At 45.5% G+C, this 19,064-nt stretch overlaps 2 protein-coding genes across 6 annotated transcripts in view; one reads left to right on the top strand and one right to left on the bottom strand.

The window, feature by feature from the left end:
• The first annotated feature begins 2,369 nt into the window (after positions 1 to 2,369).
• On the top strand, positions 2,370 to 11,222 carry AGMAT (agmatinase (putative)). The gene is made up of 6 exons (XM_023552041.2): positions 2,370 to 2,816; positions 5,457 to 5,505; positions 6,956 to 7,151; positions 7,979 to 8,158; positions 9,695 to 9,779; positions 10,479 to 11,222. Exons 1-6 carry the CDS (start codon positions 2,381 to 2,383, stop codon positions 10,550 to 10,552), a joined length of 1,020 nt encoding a protein of 339 aa, XP_023407809.1. The 5' UTR covers positions 2,370 to 2,380; the 3' UTR covers positions 10,553 to 11,222.
• DNAJC16 (DnaJ heat shock protein family (Hsp40) member C16) overlaps positions 11,202 to 19,064 on the bottom strand; it is a 39,500-nt gene continuing 31,637 nt past the window's right edge. For all 5 annotated transcript variants that reach the window (XM_064281329.1, XM_064281328.1, XM_003413454.4 and 2 more), the window contains 7 exons: positions 18,738 to 18,921; positions 17,811 to 17,993; positions 17,528 to 17,604; positions 16,413 to 16,493; positions 16,216 to 16,314; positions 15,366 to 15,536; positions 11,202 to 14,830 (listed from right to left, as the gene is read on the bottom strand). In XM_064281329.1, the coding sequence (XP_064137399.1) occupies positions 14,428 to 14,830; positions 15,366 to 15,536; positions 16,216 to 16,314; positions 16,413 to 16,493; positions 17,528 to 17,604; positions 17,811 to 17,993; positions 18,738 to 18,921 (1,198 nt within the window). In that variant the 3' untranslated portion in view covers positions 11,202 to 14,427. The remainder of the gene's footprint in view (positions 14,831 to 15,365; positions 15,537 to 16,215; positions 16,315 to 16,412; positions 16,494 to 17,527; positions 17,605 to 17,810; positions 17,994 to 18,737; positions 18,922 to 19,064) is intronic.

Here is a 19,064-nt window from a genome sequence, read left to right as displayed (position 1 = left end):
ACTTGTTCCAGAAAGTGGCCCAGACCCGCTTCACAGCCTCTTCCAACACCAAGCACTTATTAGTATTGACCATCAGGAAACTTAGCCCCTTGAGTTGGGGTGCTGAGCGGTTTAATGCTGACCTGCGTGGAGAAGTCACGGTTAAATGCAAACTCTGGCCTTTTCCATTCAATCTCAACTTAAGCAGATTAAAAAAAAAAAATCTTACCACCAAATGGCTCACATAATTTCATTACAAATCACTTCTTTCTTTCTCTAGTGTGTCTTTTCCCATTTTTCTTTTTTAAAACGTTTTATTTTATTGTTGTCGAGAATATACACAGCAAAACATAAACCAATTCAACAATTTCTCCAGGTATAATTCAGTGACGTTGACGACATTCTTCAAGTTGCACAACCATTCTCCCCCTCCTTTTCCAGATTGTTTCTGCCTCAATGTGAACTCACTGCCTCCTAAATTTCCCATCTATTCTTGCCAGTTGCTGTTGTCAATTTGATCCCATATACATGTAGAAAGAGCACAATGCTCAAGGCAGACATTCTTTACTAGTTAAGCTAAACTATTGTTTGGTTTTAAGAAGACTTCAAGGGATACTTTTGGCTTAAGGTTTAAAGATGATCTCAGTGTAATGTGTGTCCTTTTTTTCCCCTTAGAAATAAAGAGGGCACCATTCCTACCGCTCACACCTAAAAAATAAAGCTTATTTAAATAAAGATTATTCCCTGCTTACTGAAAATCCCACTCCAAATGCTTTATTATTGAAAAAGCCATAGCCAATTTCTCTCCCTTGGAGAAAAATCTCTTCAAATCTTTTAAGTTTTTTAAAATATTACCCTGAAGGGGAGAAGAGGCTGCCAAGGGCCTGGTTTTGGGGGTGCAGGGCAGCCTGGAGAGCGGTGCAGACACCCCTGAGCAGTGCTGAGTGTGGGAAGCCCTCCTGTGCTCCCCTCCCCAGCCCGCCTGGTTCTATTTGCCAAAGGTGCCAGAGGCCGAAGTCCAGAGCGGGGTGTGGGGGCGGGGGGAGGGGAGCGCCCGGCCCTGGAGCCCCTCCGCGCCTCTGATCGCGGCGCTCGGGCCCTTTGATCTTGGGCGGCCCGGCGCTCACACGCTCCTTTGCCGGCTGCTGGGACCTTCTGTGGTATGTGGCTGCTGCTGGCGTCGGGCTGCCGCCGGCGCCTGGGGCGCGCTCTGGGCGCATGGGGGCCGCGCTCCGGTCGCTCGGGGCCCGGGGCTCCACCTGCCGCGGGGCTCTGCGACCCCCAGCGCAGCCCGAGCCGCCAGACCTCCGACGCCCCCCGCAACCAGCCCGCAAGCGCAGAGTTCGTGGCCCGCTCCGTGGGCGTCTGCTCTATGATGCGGCTGCCCATTCAGGCCTCCCCCGAGGGGCTGGACGCCGCTTTTGTCGGGGTGCCGCTGGACATTGGGACCTCCAATCGGCCTGGGGCGAGGTAAGGCCTGGAGGACCAGGGCTGGGACACGTGGCGGCCAGCCAGACAGCCATGGGGCGCGGAAGGCGCACAATAGGCACCTCTCCCCAGCCGGGTCGGGTTGAAAGCTGGTGTCTGGATCCAAAATGGCCCTTTTCTTTTGTGAAACAGTGATTTCCCTCGGCCTGCCTCAATAAGCAGCCCCGAGCGTTCAGCACGCCATTGAAGGGCTCATCTTCCGGTCCCCTTGGTGTCATCCATTGATAAAGAAGGGGTTCTGGGACTCAGCCTTCTCCACTGCCCCTTCCTTGCTGGGATGGCCGCTGTGGTTCCCCTGTCCCTGCCCAGTGTACAATGGCAGGCCACATTACCTTTGAGAACTGAAGATGCTGGCTGACTCTTCTCAAAATCTCCAGGCAATTTTCCCAAGATCAAGTTAGGGGAAGTAAAGTCCATTTTCCTAAATATTTAGCATCAGATGTATTTGTATTTGAGTCAGCTCAGCCACATTGCATCTGACTACATGGTGAATCATAAAAGTCACCATTTATGAAATGGCTCCTAAGTGCAAAGCAATTTGCCTGGATCACCTCATTTAATTCTTACAACAGCAGGGTAGATATTATTATTATTATTTTACAGATTAGGAAACAAACTCAGAGAGCTTAAGAAATCGTCTAATGCCATTTAGTAAAGTGGTCAGCTCCAAAGCCTGTGCCTCTGAGCTCTTCAATGGATAGGCTAGATCAGTGGTTCTCAAGACGGAGTGATTTTGTCCCCCAGGGGACATTTGGCAATGTCTCTAATGAAAACAGTTTTTCACAACTGCTGACCCAAAGGTTGGAGGTTCAAATCTACCCAGTAGCACTGCGAAAGAAAGGCCTGGCTTGAGTTAGAATTGACTCCATGACAATGGGTTGGGTATTTTTTTGTGGAAGCGTTTTTGGTTGTCATGAATGAGGGTGTGTGTGTGCGTGTCTGTGTTGTGTGTGGGGGTGTGTGTGCTACTGGCATTAAGTGGGTAGAGGCCAGGCATGCTGCTAAACATCCTACAATGACCAGGGCAGCACCTATTGGAAAGAGTCATCCAGCCCCAAATGCCAACAGTATGAGGCCGAGAAGCCCCGGCCTAGGCAGAGCCTCCGTCTTTGGGGATGACAGGCAGGATGGTCCTTCCTCTTCCAGATTCGGCCCCCGTCGGATCAGGGAGGAATCAGTGATGCTGCGGTCAGCCAATCCTAGCACGGGGGCCCTCCCCTTCCAGTTCCTCATGGTCGCGGACCTGGGCGATGTGAACGTCAATCTTTACAACCTCCAGGACAGCTGCCGGCTCATTCAGGAGGCCTATCAGAAAATCGTAGCAGCTGGCTGTGTTCCTCTGACCTTGGGTAATGGCGGTCTGCAATGGCTCAGTGTAATTTTCTGGGTTTATTTATCATGCACTTGAGTACGGCTTGTTCTTCAGGGAAGCCCCTGTGGATATGAAGACATTAGGAAAGGGAGAAGTCTCTTTTATTTTACTCCCTGAGGAGAGGATATTTAACATTTTTGGACTAGCAAGACTGAACTAGGGTGAGGTGTGTGAGACACTCACCTGAGGTGCAAAATTTAGGAGGTGCCTAAAAACTCAATAATCAAGGTCAAGTAAGTATTGCTCATTTTTTCCTTTTTGTCTCAGGCTCCAATATGGCTCAGAATGGTAGTGTTACTGATCCTGTCTTTAACATATTGATATTTTGTTCATCATGGATTTTATTTTGCACTGACCTTGATTTTTTAAAAAATTTACATTAAAAGTCTTTATCTTGATTACAGAGACTTTTGGTGCCCTTTATATTTTGTACCCACTCACCTTACCTGCTTTACCTTAGTCCCAGTGCTGATGACTAATAGGCCTGGAGAAGGCTGCCATCAGGGGCTCAGTTGGCACTTTCCAACTATCTCAAGGGTATTGACGCCTTTGAATTATGGTGTTGGCAAAGAATATTGAATATACCGTGGACTGCTAGAAGAACGAACAAATCTGTCTTGGAAGAAGTACAGCCAGAGTGCTCTTTAGTGGGGAGGATGGCAAGATTCATCTCACATACTCTGGACATGTTATCAGGAAGGACCAGTCCCTGGAGAAGGACATCATGCTTGGTAAAGTAGAGGGTCAGTGAAAAAGAGGAAGACCCTCAACGAGATGGTTTGACACAGTGGCTGCAACAATGGGCTCAAGCATAACAAGGATCATGAGGATGATGAAGGACCAGCCAGCAGTGTTTTGTTCTGTTGTACATAGAGTCGCTATGAGTTGGAACCAACTCAAGGGCACCTAACAACAACAACAACAGTAACAACAACAAGGATACTGTTTCTAATGACTATCTGAGAGGAAAACCAACTGCAAAGGGGTGTTTTCGCCCTGGTCAGGGTCTACATCCATCTATAGTGCAGTTTTCCCCTCTTCCTCTCCCAGCTGTCGCCACTCTCTCTATAGCATTTCTTTCTGGCTCACAAATAGTTCAAATGACAGGGGCTTTTCCTGAGCATTCAAATTAATTTCTGCCAAATTAGCCTACTTAGCCCTCGTAGGCCTACCTAGGACATCATGCTCAGTATAGAGGGTCAGCGAAAAAGAGGAAGACCCTCAACGAAACGGATTGACATGGTGGCCGCAACAATGGGCTCAGGCATAGCGACGGTTGTGAGGATGGCACAGGACCAGGCAGTGTTTCCTTCTGTTGTGCATAGGGCTGCTATGAGTCGGAACTGACTCGACGGCACCTAGCAACACCATCACCACCTGGCCTTCATTGCATAGTGGTAAGGAGTGTGGTTTCTGGAATCAGCATGGTTTGAAATCTCAGCTCCACTTCTATATTACTTATTGTACTGCTTTATTTTCCTCATCTGTAAAATGGGAATAATAATAATAATACTTCTACCTCATTGTATTGCATGAGGGACATATAATGAAAGTGCCTATAAAGTGCCTAGCAGTGGCACATTTTAAGCTTCCACAAATGTAAGCTATTGTTATTATTCATAATTAATAATAGTAACAGTTTTCTTGGCCTGTGCTGTCTAGTAAGGTAGCCACTAGCCACATGTGGCCATTCAAATTAAAATTAATTACAATGAAATGAAATAAAAAATTCAGTTCCTTAGTTATGCTAGCCACATTTCAATAGCCACATGGGGCTGTCCTTGTGGTTAGGTGCCATCGAGTGGGTTCCGACTGATAGCGGCTCTATGCACAACAGAATGAAATACTGTCTGGTCCTGTGCCATCCTCACAATTGTTACTATGTTTGAGCCCATTGTTGCAGCCACAGTGTCAACCCACCTCGTTGAGGGTCTTCCTTTTTTTCATTGACCCTCAACTTTACCAAGCGTGATGTCCTCCTCCAGTGATTGATCCCTCCTGATAACATGTCCAAAGTACGTGAGATGAAGTCCCCCCCATCCTCCCTTCTAAGGAGCATTCTGACTGTACTTCTTCCAAGACAGATTTGTCCATTCTTCTGGCCACTGTATTGGCCAGTGCAAATATAGAACATTTCCATCATCACAGAAAGTTCTATGGGACAGAGTTATTTTAGGCATTTACCGGTAAGCCTGGATTTGTCTAATTTCCTCTTTTAAATGACAGTGAAATCTTAAAACACCCTACTATTGAAATAGATCTTGTGTTAGCTATGGTTATAATTCTTCTGAGTCCCTGGCTGGTGCAAATGGTTAAGTACTGGACTACTAACTGAAAGTTTGGCAGTTTACACCCACCCAGAGGTGCCTTGGGAGTGAGATTTGGTGATCTGCTTTTGAAAGGTCAGAGCCTTGAAACCCTGTGGTGCACAGTTCTACTCTGCAACATATGGGGGTCACCACGAGTTGGAATAGACTCCACGGCAACTAACGATAACGGTAGTTCTTCAGTCTAACTGAAAGGGTGGCAGAACTGGCTGCGTTTAAGATTGGTCTAGGGAGTACGTGGTTCTCTAATCTTACCCACATGCCAGATTTTGGTTTTTTTCTCTTTGCAGGTGGAGATCACACAATCACATATCCCATACTACAAGCAATGGCTAAAAAGTAAGTCCCAAATGGCATGGCCCAAGTGCAGTTTCAACATTCAGGAGCTAGGGAGTGTGTTGTTTGCTGTAGGTGGCATCAGGTGACCTCCCCTGGCTCAGGTTATTGGAGGTGATAGGAAATTCCCGACTGAGCTGCTTCTGCGTTCCAAGTTAAGGTCAAGCTCCTGGTGTCTCTGTCAGTCACCAGCTGGAAGCCAAGACAATTTATTATTAACACTTCTGGCCTCCTCCCTTGCCCAGGATCTGTTCTGGAATGCATGCTCAGTGTTTTCAACTTGCCTCTGTTTTTGGAAGATGACCTCTTAGTGAAATACATAACCCCGGTTAACTTTAATTTCTGTTTTGCTTCAATGGCCAAGTACAAATACTGAGAGGCACAAAGGTAGAGCTTGCTACAGAGAGTCCTGTTTTCTCCTGAAATGGTCCCCTTCCTCAGACAATGGAAAAATTGATTTTTGAGTAGTGGAAGTCCACCAGAGATTGACTTGTTTTGTTGTCATTAATTGCCATTGAGTTGCCTCTGACTCATGGCAAATGAAACATTGCCCAGTACTGTGCCATCTTCATGATCATTGGTGTGTTTGAGTCCATTATTGTGTATTTTGAGTGCCTTCTAACCTAGGGAGGCTCATCTTCCAGCAGTGTATTGGACAATATTGTGTTGTGGCCGATAAGGTTTTCGTTGGCTAATTTTCAGAAGTAGATCACCAGGCCTTTCTTTCTAGTCCATCTTAATCTGGAAGCTCTGCTGAAAGCTGTCTACCATGGTTTTTGAAATACTGGTGGCAGAACTTCCAGCATCATAGCACCACACAAGCCATCACAGTATGACAAACTGACAGACGGGTGGTGGAGGGACTGACTATCTTTAGCTAATTTAGTTTCAGAAAGGGGTAGAAGGGTAGAGGCAGTAGCAGCTTCAGAATTCGAGGATGAGAAAGAGCATATGGGTAGCATTCTAGTTGCCGGTGGTGCGTATAGGTCTTCAAGTTCTGTCTGCATGGTTTTGATTTGGATGGTATATTTGGGGTGGCTGGCAGAGATGGGTGGAAATAATGGGGAGACAGCTGGGTTAAACTTCTTCTTGGTGCCACAGTTGGAGAAAGGGTGGTTCTGATCAGCTCTGCCTTCAGCTGAGCTCACTTCTGAGCCACCACCTCTGCTCATCCTCCCTGCCCTCTCCAGCTTCAAGCGAAGCAAATGCTGGGTGATGGGGAGTGGATGGCAGCCAACGTGCATGTCTGTTTTCTGCCTGACTTCTTGGAGTTTATTGTTCCTTGGAGATGTTAAGTGATTCTGTTTTGAAGACAGAAACCAGTTGTGAGGCAGGTATTAATGCCAGGTCTCCCCTCTGTGGCTATGAATTATCATCAAGTGTTGGTCGCCTGAATTTGCTGTGCTAGGGGCCACCAGGGAGGCTTGGCCTCTGAGCTGCCCTGTGTCATCAGGCATGGCCCTGTGGGATTGCTGCACGTGGATGCGCACACGGACACAGCCGACAAGGCCCTGGGAGAGAAGCTGTATCACGGGACGCCCTTCCGCCGATGTGTGGACGAGGGGCTCCTGGACTGTAAGCGGGTGGTGCAGATTGGCATCCGGGGCTCTTCCATGACCTTGGATCCCTACAGATACAACCGGAACCAGGTGACAGGCTGAACTCCCCTTCCCCTCACTCCTGTTCCCAAAATGCCTACCGCACGGCAGCTACGGATTCAGCAGGGACTTTACTAGTCAAGCTCAGAAAGCAGGGCCGAAAGGTTGAGATTGCATCAAGAGGGTTATGTGGAGCAGAGGGAAGTGAGGATGTTAGTTTATTAGGCACCAAAACCAAACCGAACCCATTGCTATTGAGTTATTTCCAACTCAGTGACCCTATAGGACAAGAATTGAACTGCCCCATAGGGCTTCCAAGGAGTGGCTGGTGGATTTGAACTGCCAACCTTTCGGTTAGCAGCCGAACTCTTAACCACTGCACCACCAGGGTATACGAGGCTTCTTCTCACTGGGGCGGGGAGACAAGCAGAAACAAACCAGCCTCTCAGAGGTTGCTGGCTTCTCTTGGAAAAAATGAGGAAGTCCAACCCAAGGTGAGTTACCATCTCTTAGTTCTCATCCTCAGACGCACCAGGCAGAATGGCTCCATGTAAACACATGGGACAAGACCCTTTTTCTGGGACCTGCAGTGAGCTGAGTTTCTTACTACTGCTTTAGCAAAGCTTCTTCCTGATCCCAACTCCATAGGTCAGCTTTAACTTACTCCTTGCTTCTTTACCAGTCACTGTCCCTCCCTTCCTCACCCAGCCTCCTTATCTGTAAAATCGGGGGACAACAGTTCCTGCCTCATGGGGTCTGAAGGTCGAGTGTGATATGCACATAAAGAGCTTAGCGTGGGGGCTGGCGCCTCGAAAATGCCCAGAAATGCTTCCAGGCAGAAGCCTCAACCTTCAGATCCTTACTTCCTACTTCCTCAGGGCTTCCGGGTCGTCCTTGCAGAAGACTGCTGGATGAAGTCGCTGGTTCCCTTGATGGGGGAGGTGAGGCAGCAGATGGGAGGCAAACCCATCTATATCAGCTTTGATATTGATGCCTTGGATCCCGCCTATGCCCCAGGGACAGGGACACCTGAAATCGCTGGTCTCACCCCTAGTCAGGTAAGGAGGCACCCACCACAGGTGAAAATTCCTGGAGGTGGGTGGGGATTTCTGGGACTGGTAGTGAGACTTCAGGAATCAGGATCCAAAAAACCAAAACCCAGTGCCATCGAGTCGATTCCGACTCATAGTGAACCTATAGGACAGAGTAGAACTGCCCCATGGAGTTTCCAAGGAGCGCCTGGCAGATTCGAACTGCTGACCCTTTGGTTAGCAGCCATAGCACTTAACCACTACGCCACCAGGGTTTCCAGGAATCAGGATACGGTTTAAAAAATAAGCATTTAGGCCTTTATTGTTCTCAGGTCTGACTGTAGATTTCAATACTCACCCACTGAGGAGTGACTGAGGGCATTTATCTCTTAGCTGGGAGATAACAGTCTTCTTGCCTCTGGTCCATCTGGAGTCAGTTCCTGTGGACAATGTTGTAGCACCCCCTTACGCACACTAAACTTACCTTTTTAGGGTTAAATTTAAAAAGTGCACATAATGAGATTAACCACCTACTAAAGTAATTCTAGAGTTTTAGGAACACCTAAATAAAACTCCCATAAGGTTGTGTGAGTGTAAACCCAGGAAGGCAGGATTGGAATGTGGCTATAACTAGAAGGTAAGCTCCAGGAGGGCAGGGCCTTTGTTTTGTTCACAACCCTATCCATGACACCTAGAATAGCGCCTGATGTAAGTAGTAGGTACTCAGAGATATTTGTTGAGTGAGTGAATGAAGACTTAATCAATTATCTGATGTTAAGAAAAAACCAAAAAAATCCCTGCTGCGGTCGAGTTGATTCCAACTCATAGTGACCCTATCAGACAGAGTAGAACTACCCATTAGGGTTTCCAGGGAGCGTCTGGTGGATTCAAACTGCCCACCTCTGGGTTGGCAGCCGTGGCTCTTAACCACAAAGTTTCTGATGTTAAAAAAGGATGGTAACAAAGAACTCTCCCAAAGCCATTCTCAATTCCCACCCTCGTTCCTCTGCTTATCATCCTTTTGTAGTCAGTTTTTTCTGCAGTTCTTGGCTTTGCCTGCAGAATGGAAACCCTTTCAGACAAGGATCCCTCTTCTACCACTCCCCCTATTATCCTGTTCTCCAGCCACATCTGCTTGCACTTCTCCTGTTTTGGTGCCTTCGTGTGTGTGTCTTCCCCTCTGCCTGGAATGCCCTTCCCCCACTCATCTGCTTGGCCAATTCCTTGAGCTAAGTGTTTTCACCTTAAGGAAGCCGACCCCCACCTCTCCGGGCTGAGAACTCAGACTGTTCTGTGCTGGCTTCTACTGAAGCCCTAAACACAAGATGTTGCAGTGACTGGTTGGGTTGTCTCCGTCCTCAGACTGTGAAGCCCTCTCAGAGGCAAGACCTGTACACTGGTCACCAGTGCCCCTGCCAGGTCCACCAGAGCCTTACAGTCAATATATGTTTACTGAGGGAAAGTAACAGTTCCATGTCACGTATTGGGAGTCATCCACTGCAGCCTGTGTTAGTTCCTTTTCATTGTGTTACCACCGTTTAATTTGCACTTGCTGTTGAATAGGCTCTGGAGATCATCCGGGGCTGTCAAGGCCTGAATGTGGTGGGTTGTGACCTTGTGGAAGTCTCACCGTTATATGATCCTTCTGGTGAGTAAGCAAAAAACCGTGATCTGTAAGCAGCTGCTAGTTTAAATTCTATAACCTGGTTAGTAACTAGAAAATGGATGGGTCCCCTTGTACCTGCTGAGTATGTCCCATAGTGAAGAAAATAAACCTATTACTGCACACTTACGAACATGAGCTAATTAGCCCTGGGAGGTAGCTAAGTATTATTAGCGTTCCCACCAGTCGCAAAAGAGAAGTAAACCAGCCTGCAATTGAGCGGCACAGTTCCATCCGCCTCTGATATGTCATTGAAAATCGAATTCTTAGAGCATAAATAATAAAATGGGGAGTTAGCAGGTTTACAAGAGATCTTCAAAGCAGGTGCCATCCCAATGACTTTAATTTAGAAAAGCTTACTGAGTTTGGCTTATTAGCCTCAGAACAGATTTTTCATAATAAATACGATACATACCATTGTTATAGATTTCCCTTTGGGAAAGATCTGTTCTCAGAGTAAACAAAGAAGCTCCTGAATTTAAAAATACTAATTTCCAATGAATGCTGGATGGAGGTGGAGTCCCAGGGAAGGTGTGTCTGTGGGGTCCCCGGGCAGCCCAGGAAAGAGTACAGAGGGCAGGACTCTGGAAAGCAGCAGAAAGGAAAGAAAGCTAATGGAATGCTGGGAGGCTGCTCCAGGAGGCCTTGTGTGCCATATTCACAGCAAGTTTTACCTCTTCGTAGGAAACACGGCGCTGCTGGCGGCTAACCTGCTGTTTGAAATGCTGTGCATTCTCCCCAAAGTGAAAGTTGTCTGAGCTTGTGTTCCTTAAGATAAAATAACAGATGGCGTCACTGGCAAATTCTCAAGAAGAATTTATGTGCAAGCAGTCTGGGTACTGAAGAGTTTATGCCAGTAAAGCTTCCCACTAAAAGTGCCGTTGGCGTTTCTAAGATCAGGGCACTCGGTATAACTCTCATCCAAAGAGCTAAAGTTTCAAAGGAGTTTGAATTAACTTTTACAAATAGGAAGCACTCGTCAATTGTACCGGTTTGATTTTTGCCTTTGATTAAAGATGGCGAAGAAATGGAAAACTTAGATCAGTGTTATCTAAAAAATGGAGATATGAAATAAAGCTGATGAAATACTACTGGATAAACCTTCCATATTTCTCTAGTACCTTCCTACTGCTGAGGAGCTTAGGGTTGCACTTTGCTTCTAGGACCACTCAATAAAAAGACTGAAAGAAACATGAAGATCCTAATAAAGCAGCTTCTTACTTAACATCAGGTGGACTCATGAAATGTCTTCTAAGCCAAACAACATCTGCTGACTCCAAAGAGCCCTTAATGACGCTCCCTCTACCCGACTCCTTGCAAGCCTCAGTGGTGCCCTATCTACTCTTCAAGCTGATGCACCCTCTGGGACAGCAGTTCTTGACATCGCCAGTTAAGGTGTGTTGGCCTTCAGCATGTGTCGAGTTACATGCAAAGTCAATTTTGTTGACATGGTGTCTGTGATTATGTAAATCGTCTTGCAGTGCAAGAGCTTGCCCATAATCATCACACATTAAAATAGTTTATTTCTGTTTCCAGTCTGTAATATTCTTAAAACAAAATAACATCAGCTTCAGTGCCTGTTCACAATAAAAAAAATAAAACCAAACAAACAAACATAAAAAAAGACACAATTTGCCAAATAAATTATTTGTTCCTAAGAGTATCAAAAGTGCAAAATATTCACCTTCTTTTAGATCTGTCTCCCAAGTACAGTCATCCTCCTTGAAAAAATGAACAGAGATTCAGCAGCTGTCACACTGCATTTGTTTTCAAGGGACAGTGTCAGGTATTTGGACTCGGGCAACATTTCCATCTGTAAAGATGTTTTGCATCAGCTTTTTAAAAATTTTACTTAAAAAAAAAAAACAACTTTCCATGTTTGCTTCCAAGCCCTCTTCCCAAAGCAAATCACTTCAAACACATTCGGATCCCATTTCTTTTTATATTGAGGAAACATTTGTGAACTGATGGCAGCTGCAAATTAATTAGGATGATGGTATATAAAAGGGGACAAGTATGAATAGGATGGGAATGGGGAGAAAACCAACCTATTCACTTGAAAACTACTGCAAAGTCTTCATGGTCAATACATAATGGCAGCGAGACCATGGTACCTGATGGGAGCCAGGGCACTCTTGCTCCTTAAAAGGTTGCTTGGTTGGAGCTGATGACCTCTATGTTAGGCAAATTGTGCAGCCAACATCTGAGCAATTAAAAAATATTTTTAAAATGAGAGTATATTCTACAAAGAGTTGTTTGAGGCCAGTTGCCATTTTCATCCCTACCTGCTAAACATGATGCATTATGTATAACCTGTTATCAACCAGAAAACCCACCTAAAAAAAAAATCTATGTTGACAGCTTCGAGATATTCGAAGACTAGGAAGTTAACTAAAACCAAAATCGGGTCTTGTATGATTACATTAGTTAGAGAAATGGCAGCATTGGCTGAGCATGACAATGGCTCATACATTTGACACAGAGGTAAACAAATTTATGAAAACAACATTCAGGAGGAAAGGCCTGGATGGTCAACGGTAAAGTTCAATGAAAAATAAAATCTCTCTAGAATCCCAAAAGATTGAGAAGGATCTCCTCCTGCGGGGGGGAGGGAGGGGGAAGGAGGGGCAAATTTACCAGTCCTCAAACAGATCTGTAGAAGAATTTTTGGATTGAAACATTTTCTAGGAATGTTTCTAATCCTGTCACCACTTTCTTTTGCTGGTACAAATGGAAGGTACAACTGTCTGAAGGTCCTTTTTAATAATAATAATAGAACAAATCTGGGCAGTTTTTGGTTTTCAGAAATTAAAAATAAAAACCTACCACTGAATGAAGACACTACTCATAGGAGCAATCTACCACAAAAGACCCAGAGAATGATTTTGAGGATCGGCACATGAATAAACCAAATGAATCCCTTGACCATTTCTAACTGGGCTGGAAGCCATGGCATTCAGAGTCATCATCCATTTCTAGAGGATTGTATGAAGAAAGAAGCCTGGCATGGAGTATTTCTTTTAATAAAGCTGTAGACTCCAAGAAAATTATAGGAATTCCTGGGCTCAAATAACTTATTATTACTGTAGCCCAAATTTAAATTATTCAGGGTCCAAATGGTTTGAAGCAATTATGATTAAATAAATAAATACTAACGTAGGTAACGTAGGAAATGTCCCATCACTGATTCTTACCCTTCACTTTACAAAAGGCAATTTGCTTTGATATCTGAACAGACCACTCTTTGAAGTTGTCCAAACTCCACTGGCGGTTTTGCCCTGATAAAAAAAATCCAAAAAACAAACTACACTCTCTGACTGGCTGGTCGGCTCCAGTGTGGAGTCCATTATACACTGAGCTCAGCAAGGTGGGTGCCACTGATCAGCCTGACCCTGATACTAGTCAAGCAGTTGTCAGTTAAGAGTGAAAACAATTACGATGAGAGAGCAAAACAGAGGCCAGAAGCTGAAAAATAAGCCTTTTGCAAAACAGGAGTCCAGAACAAGTCTTGGCTCTCTCATTACAAAAGAGGGCTTGAAGATACGTCACTTTTGGGGTAACAGTTTCCAAAATACATTTGCTTATAAATTTTAAGTTCCTTGATACAAAGATATGTCTGCATTTTACTAAAGAGACACCACTGGTGTGAAGAGGCTCCTTGAACCTGACTCAGTGGCAGGTGGGAATCATTTGTTTAACATCTACTGGCTCATAGCAGCTTATCTCTACGCTCAGAGAACAAGATTACAAGTTATGGCTCCTAATATCCACACCCTAAAATTGACAGAGGCAGAAAGGCATCGGAAAACATACGTGTAAATGGCTCCAACATTACAGTACTTCTTGCTGCGCAGACCCCTACCCTGGCTCTGCTTAGCGCTGGGGAGGCGATGGAAGGAAGCTCACAAAGGGATCCCAGAGCTGTAGCCCGTCAGTCACTGCCCAGCCCTTTTCTTGGGAGGAAAACCCAACTCATGTGCATAAGCCCTGTACACCCACTGTCTTTTTAAAATGGTGGCTGACAAGCTGTTGTAGGGAGATGCCCCCAAAATATACTTTTAGCCATTTACTACTGGAAAAACCGTTAAGTATAAGATGTTGCTTGGAACTGGGGCCTCTTTCAAGATGCAGGGCCTAAAGAGCTGCTGTGGGTGGTTCCAGTGCCAGAGCGTGCACCACGGCACAGCACAGTGGGACGGTGGATGGCCCAGAGGATGGAGGACGGGGTGGGGTGGGATAAGTGACCCGACCTGCACAACAGGCTCTGGAGGTTCCATCCCGGTACTGCTGCAGGCTTGAGCCCTGTGTTCTCCAAAATAAGAGACAGGAGAGGGGAGTATGGTGTGAGCATGTGACAGGGACAACAAAGGAAGAGGGATGGACAGTCTATTTTGAATAGTGCGGCATTGAAATGAGGGGTAAAAAAGGAAATATTTTGATCTAGGAACGCAAACTTGTGGTGTTTTTCACTCCTAGGTCAGAATAGGATGAAGGAAAGATTCTTCTAGCCATTGTTCTAGAAGAGTAATCTAAAATCTAAACTCTGTTCGTTGGGATAGTTTGAGTCCTGAAAATACCTGTTCACAGGGGCATGTTAAAAAGTCTGAAGAGTTCAATTCTCTTTGAAATCCTCTCAGTCTAATTCAGGCCATGATGGGATATAAAACCTCTGTAAGGAGCCTTCCAACAGGCGTTCCATCCATAAGGACAACTTGCTCAGTTTTCCTTTGATGGGCCTGGACCCAAGGCCGCAGGAAGATTTTCCTCGAGATTCTCCCAGGTGGAGGGAAGAGTCAAGGTCACTGCACAATGCCATGGCTGCTTCCTCCTCTTCAACTGTTTTATGGGGCTTGAAGAGGCAGAAGTATTTCTTGTGGCCGTTCAGGGCCAGTACATAGCCCGTGTAGTCACGTTCCATGAAATGCTTATCATACTGGTTTGGGATCGGGGCTGCATCTTGAGCAAATTCTAGTAAGTATTCTAGCCACTCTCTGTGTTTATCTAGACTCAGGAAGGAGAAGTGTAGGCAGCTGCTCCTGCAGGGAGAACAAAATGCAGATTTAGGGTTCTTTCCTGACACATTTATTTGTAGGTAATATAAGTATCTGAGTTAGACGTTAAATAATAGGAAAAGGCTTTGCCTCAGATGGGGCCTGAATGCAGAACAAATGAGATTTTTGTGGAAGCCGGAGGGCCTCTACAGCAGCTGCGACCCTCTACTCATCCATTCTCCCACCCCTCGCTGTGTATAACCTACGTCACTCTCAGTGTCTGGCTCCTGGAAAACACACAGAGGCTAAACGACCGTCTGTTTTCTGAATGGGCTCACGGATTAAGACTGAGCTCAATCTCTTCTTCTGTTCACAGCAAACAGAACATCAAGTCAAGGGGAAAAAAGGTCACCCCGTGAAGGCACAGATTTTTGGGTTGGGAAGGTCACAGCCAGCATCTCACTGACTGGTCAAGCTTCTCAGAGTCAAAGTGGACAGAACTTTCCTCCAGCTGCCTCCTTATGTTCATGCCCTCCCTCTCCTTCGCTCTCACACACAGACACACACACGCAGTGCTTACCCAGTGAATGTGTAGACCTCCAAAGCAAATTTCTGTAGTAGGCTGGTCTTGGTGGAATTTGATAGGATGAGGACCACATTCATGTGGCCTGGCCTCAGGCGTACCAAGTTACTGGTGTATGTGACATCTGTGAGTTCAGTTACCTCCACAAAGCCTTTTTTAGGAATCTTGCTGTGAAGAAATACCGAGGAGTTAGATGTTATCAGAACAGAAGAACACCATTACTTGTAAAAGGCGCAAGAGGAAACAACTGCTATGTTCTAACCAGACTGGGTATGTTCTTTAACATTCTAGAGCCTGACATACTGGTAGGATGGGGATGACCCTGATTTTGTGATCCTTGGTCAACAAACAGCCTTTTTGATGCTGCTTTTCAGCTGGCGTAGGAGTAGCTTTAAGACAGACTGAAGAAGGCTGCTATTACGCAGTCTGCTTTCTTTGTCTCAGAGACCCTCACTTCCTGCCACTGGGGTGTGTACTGACTACCGATCATATTCATCACCACGGTTATGGTGACGCACCATTTTCTGCTTCTGGGCTCATCTACCATCTCTCTGACGTGCTTCTTTGCTTCCTGCCTTCATCACTAAATCTGAGACTGAAAAGCAGAAGTTAGAGTAAAAGATAAGTAGGTCCTGTATCTAAATGCCTAAAGGGTCTTAATAAAAACTACTCAGCAGTAGTTCCCTCTCCCCACAAGGAGGTGAGCCAGAGTTTATACCTGTATCTTCATCTACCTGTATCTATATATGTGAACTGCTTTATTAGACTACACAGTCTGTGGGCCTGGTGCTGAGGGGGAGGTGAGTTTGGTGTTTTGTCAGAGAAACAGCCCCTCTGTCCACACCACCTGCTGCTTTCCTTGCTGAAGGTCGGCTCTGTCTTCCCAGACTTCTCATGGGCTTCCTCTTTACCTGGAGGGTTTGACTCTCGTTCATCATTTGAGTCACTAAAGTAAGAAAAAAGGAGTTTCTTAAAGACGGGAGGCAAACAATCATGGAGGTGGGGGACTCCCCTTTCACAAAGTGTACCGAGAAGCCCTTATACCTGAAAGCCTGCATGATGACGGTGCCGAAGAGGATGAAGAGGGCCGAGAAGATCAGGGACAGGAGGGGCATCATTTCCCGCCTAAAATAAAGTTAACAAACTTTGCTCAGCTCTACATGGGTTGCTGTGATGTGACAATGAATAATTTTAAGTTTCTTTTCTCTGGCTAAAAAAAAGAAAGAAAAAAAAATTCCCAAACCAAAAAAGTCTTCATACGAATAAAATTTTCTAATTTCCTATAACTAGAGTTTTTTAGGGGGATGGTGATGATAGAGGAGAAAGTAGAGATATTTTTTCCCTTACTGTTCTAATTCATAGCTTATTCTAAAAGGCTGACTTTGTATTTCAGCGATAATAGGCTCTGCTTAATAAATTGTGCATAAAGAAACAGTAAAAGGGATGATAAAAGATTTAAGTAATAAACATAGAAGGACCTTGTGTTGAGGTAGTATTGTGACTAAAAAGGCTATAAAATTATTTCCTCTCAATTTTATTGATTTTTTTTTGCCTAACAAGAATAATTTAGATGTGCCCCAGAGGGGTGGGAGTAGAGAGAAAAGATGGCCTTTCAAGATTTCCTTTAGGACTGATGTTTTAATGTTTCTTTCACTCACAAACATCCACCACAGGCCTGCCATTTTCCAGGCGTGGGAGTAGGTGCCAGGAATCCCAGACATGGACAAGATGTGGTCGTGTCTTCCGGGAGTTGAGTCTCATTGTGGGGTGGGAGTGGGCTATCCCTGCTCTGACTAAGTCATGGATTCACTTGTCCATCTATGCCTTGGACTCCAAGTGTGCAGGCTCTGAGCTAGGCCCTGGAGGTGCCCTGATGAATAGGACAGCCCTAGGCTCTGCTGTCTAGAAGGGTCAAGGTGGGGTGGGGAGGGGGAGCCTTTCCTAGGCAGCAGAAAAGGGTTAGTCAGCAAACACCAAAAAAACTGAAGTTATTGAAAGGGGATAAAAAGGAGAAGAGTTGTTAAAAATGTCCAAACATTCTCCCACTTGTCTGTATCTAGTATGCACTGAAGTCAAAGAAGAGTAGACTCTTTTCAAAAGAAAAACACTGATACTGGTATTAACCGAGAAACAGAAACTCATCTTAGCAACATTCCTACCAGTTGTTGTGAAATATGCTATCCCAGCAGTCTGAGATGTATTCAGAAGCAGAGTAGAGCCACCGAAGTAGAAACACCTACAGAAAAAGAAAATGGATGAAGGTCAAGACTGAACCCCACTGTGGTGACGGTGCTCCTTCTCCCAGCTCTTCTGGAGACACAACTGCCACCCCCAAGTTAGCACTGCTGCTGAACCTCTGCCTTCAGCAAAAATCCTGCTGCCAGCTCTGTGAGCCCCTGAGTCCTGCCCGGCTGCCCAGCCTCGCGGGGCCACAATGCTCACAGGGGCAAGTTCATCAGTCAGGTCGGGAAGAACAGCTTCAGAGGACAGAAAAGCTGGATCTTTCCGCAACTGGTCGAGGTAACCCAGAAGGATGAATTTATCGCTCTCACTCCCAGTCCACGGATCTTCCAGGGTTTTATACACCACCCTTCCTGCTGTGTTGCGCCTTTCTAAGATAGACACCTGGGACAAAAAGAAAAAAAAAAACAAACCATTAGAAGTCTCAAAAGAATGGCAACTTATTGGTTTCCCCCCTGCCCCGGGAGGATGGAAGAAAGGATTTAGTGAAGTCTATGAGTTCAAACACAAATATTGATGGATATAAAGTATCTGCAAAAAATTAAAAATTTTCTGTCAAAAGAAATTATTTTTCTGGTGACTTCCCAAAGCTTTTGGTAAAAGTTAAAGCTCCTTCTTCTCAATAGACTTTGTTCTATGACCTCTGACTTAATATCATAATAAAGGAAACTTTGTCTTTGGAGATTATAAAAACTGAGGATCCCACGGTTATCCAAGTGATGAAGAAGACAGAGGAGGCTTTCATCCTTCTCTAGAGAGTGATGACAAAGGGAAAGGGAGGAGGAAGCAAACAGGAGAAAGTGAAGGAGGCAGAAGTAAACTACCAGCGGTCTAAGGGAGAATTTACAAAGTAGAATACTGCACGGCCAGACCTGAAATAGGGGAAAACGGTGAAAAGGACTGATGTGCTCTAACATTTACTCAGGGGGAGATGGTTTCCGTGGAGGACTACAGCAGAAAATCTAGGATGTGGACTGCCTAGGCTGAAAGACTGGTTTAAGAGTAAGCTTTCCAACAGAACGTTATGGATTTCCTGGAATCTGCGTTTAAGACTCCAGAGGAAGGAGACAGAATCCAGTGCCAGGTGCTTGTGAGGAGTTTGGGGTCAGGAGGGGCCCCATGACTCACCACTGATTTTCCTTGAAACCTGTCACCGTCTGGTAGTAAGGTGTTGGCAAACTCCTGCTGCCGATTGCTGTAGACATGCACGAATCTCACTGTGTCCTGTGTGTTTGCCAGGGCAAAGGACAGGAAAGCCTCAAAGGGCTTACTCAACTTGGTGGCCTCGGCAGTCAGTAAAACCACACAGTACCTGCGTGGCAACAAAAGAGAAAAGTTTATTATAAACGAATCCTCAGGCTGTGGCTAGGACCTGTACCAGCAAGCATTTATTGTGAAGAAGAGGAGGCTCTTATAGAAGTAAATATGTTTTGCATACTGAAAGCCGTACGCTGG

Source organism: Loxodonta africana, chromosome 3 (genome assembly GCF_030014295.1).
Source record: "Loxodonta africana isolate mLoxAfr1 chromosome 3, mLoxAfr1.hap2, whole genome shotgun sequence".
Lineage (NCBI taxonomy): Eukaryota > Metazoa > Chordata > Mammalia > Proboscidea > Elephantidae > Loxodonta > Loxodonta africana.
This window is presented reverse-complemented; position numbering and strand designations above follow the sequence as displayed.

Excerpts from the sequence above, each read along its gene's own strand:
- AGMAT (XM_023552041.2), top strand. The coding sequence starts at position 2,381 with ATGAATGAGGGTGTGTGTGTGCGTGTCTGTGTTGTGTGTGGGGGTGTG. Across the intron at positions 5,506-6,955 it reads CTACAAGCAATGGCTAAAAA|GCATGGCCCTGTGGGATTGC; the intron begins GTAAGTCCCAAA and ends CTGTGTCATCAG. Across the intron at positions 9,780-10,478 it reads ACCGTTATATGATCCTTCTG|GAAACACGGCGCTGCTGGCG; the intron begins GTGAGTAAGCAA and ends ACCTCTTCGTAG.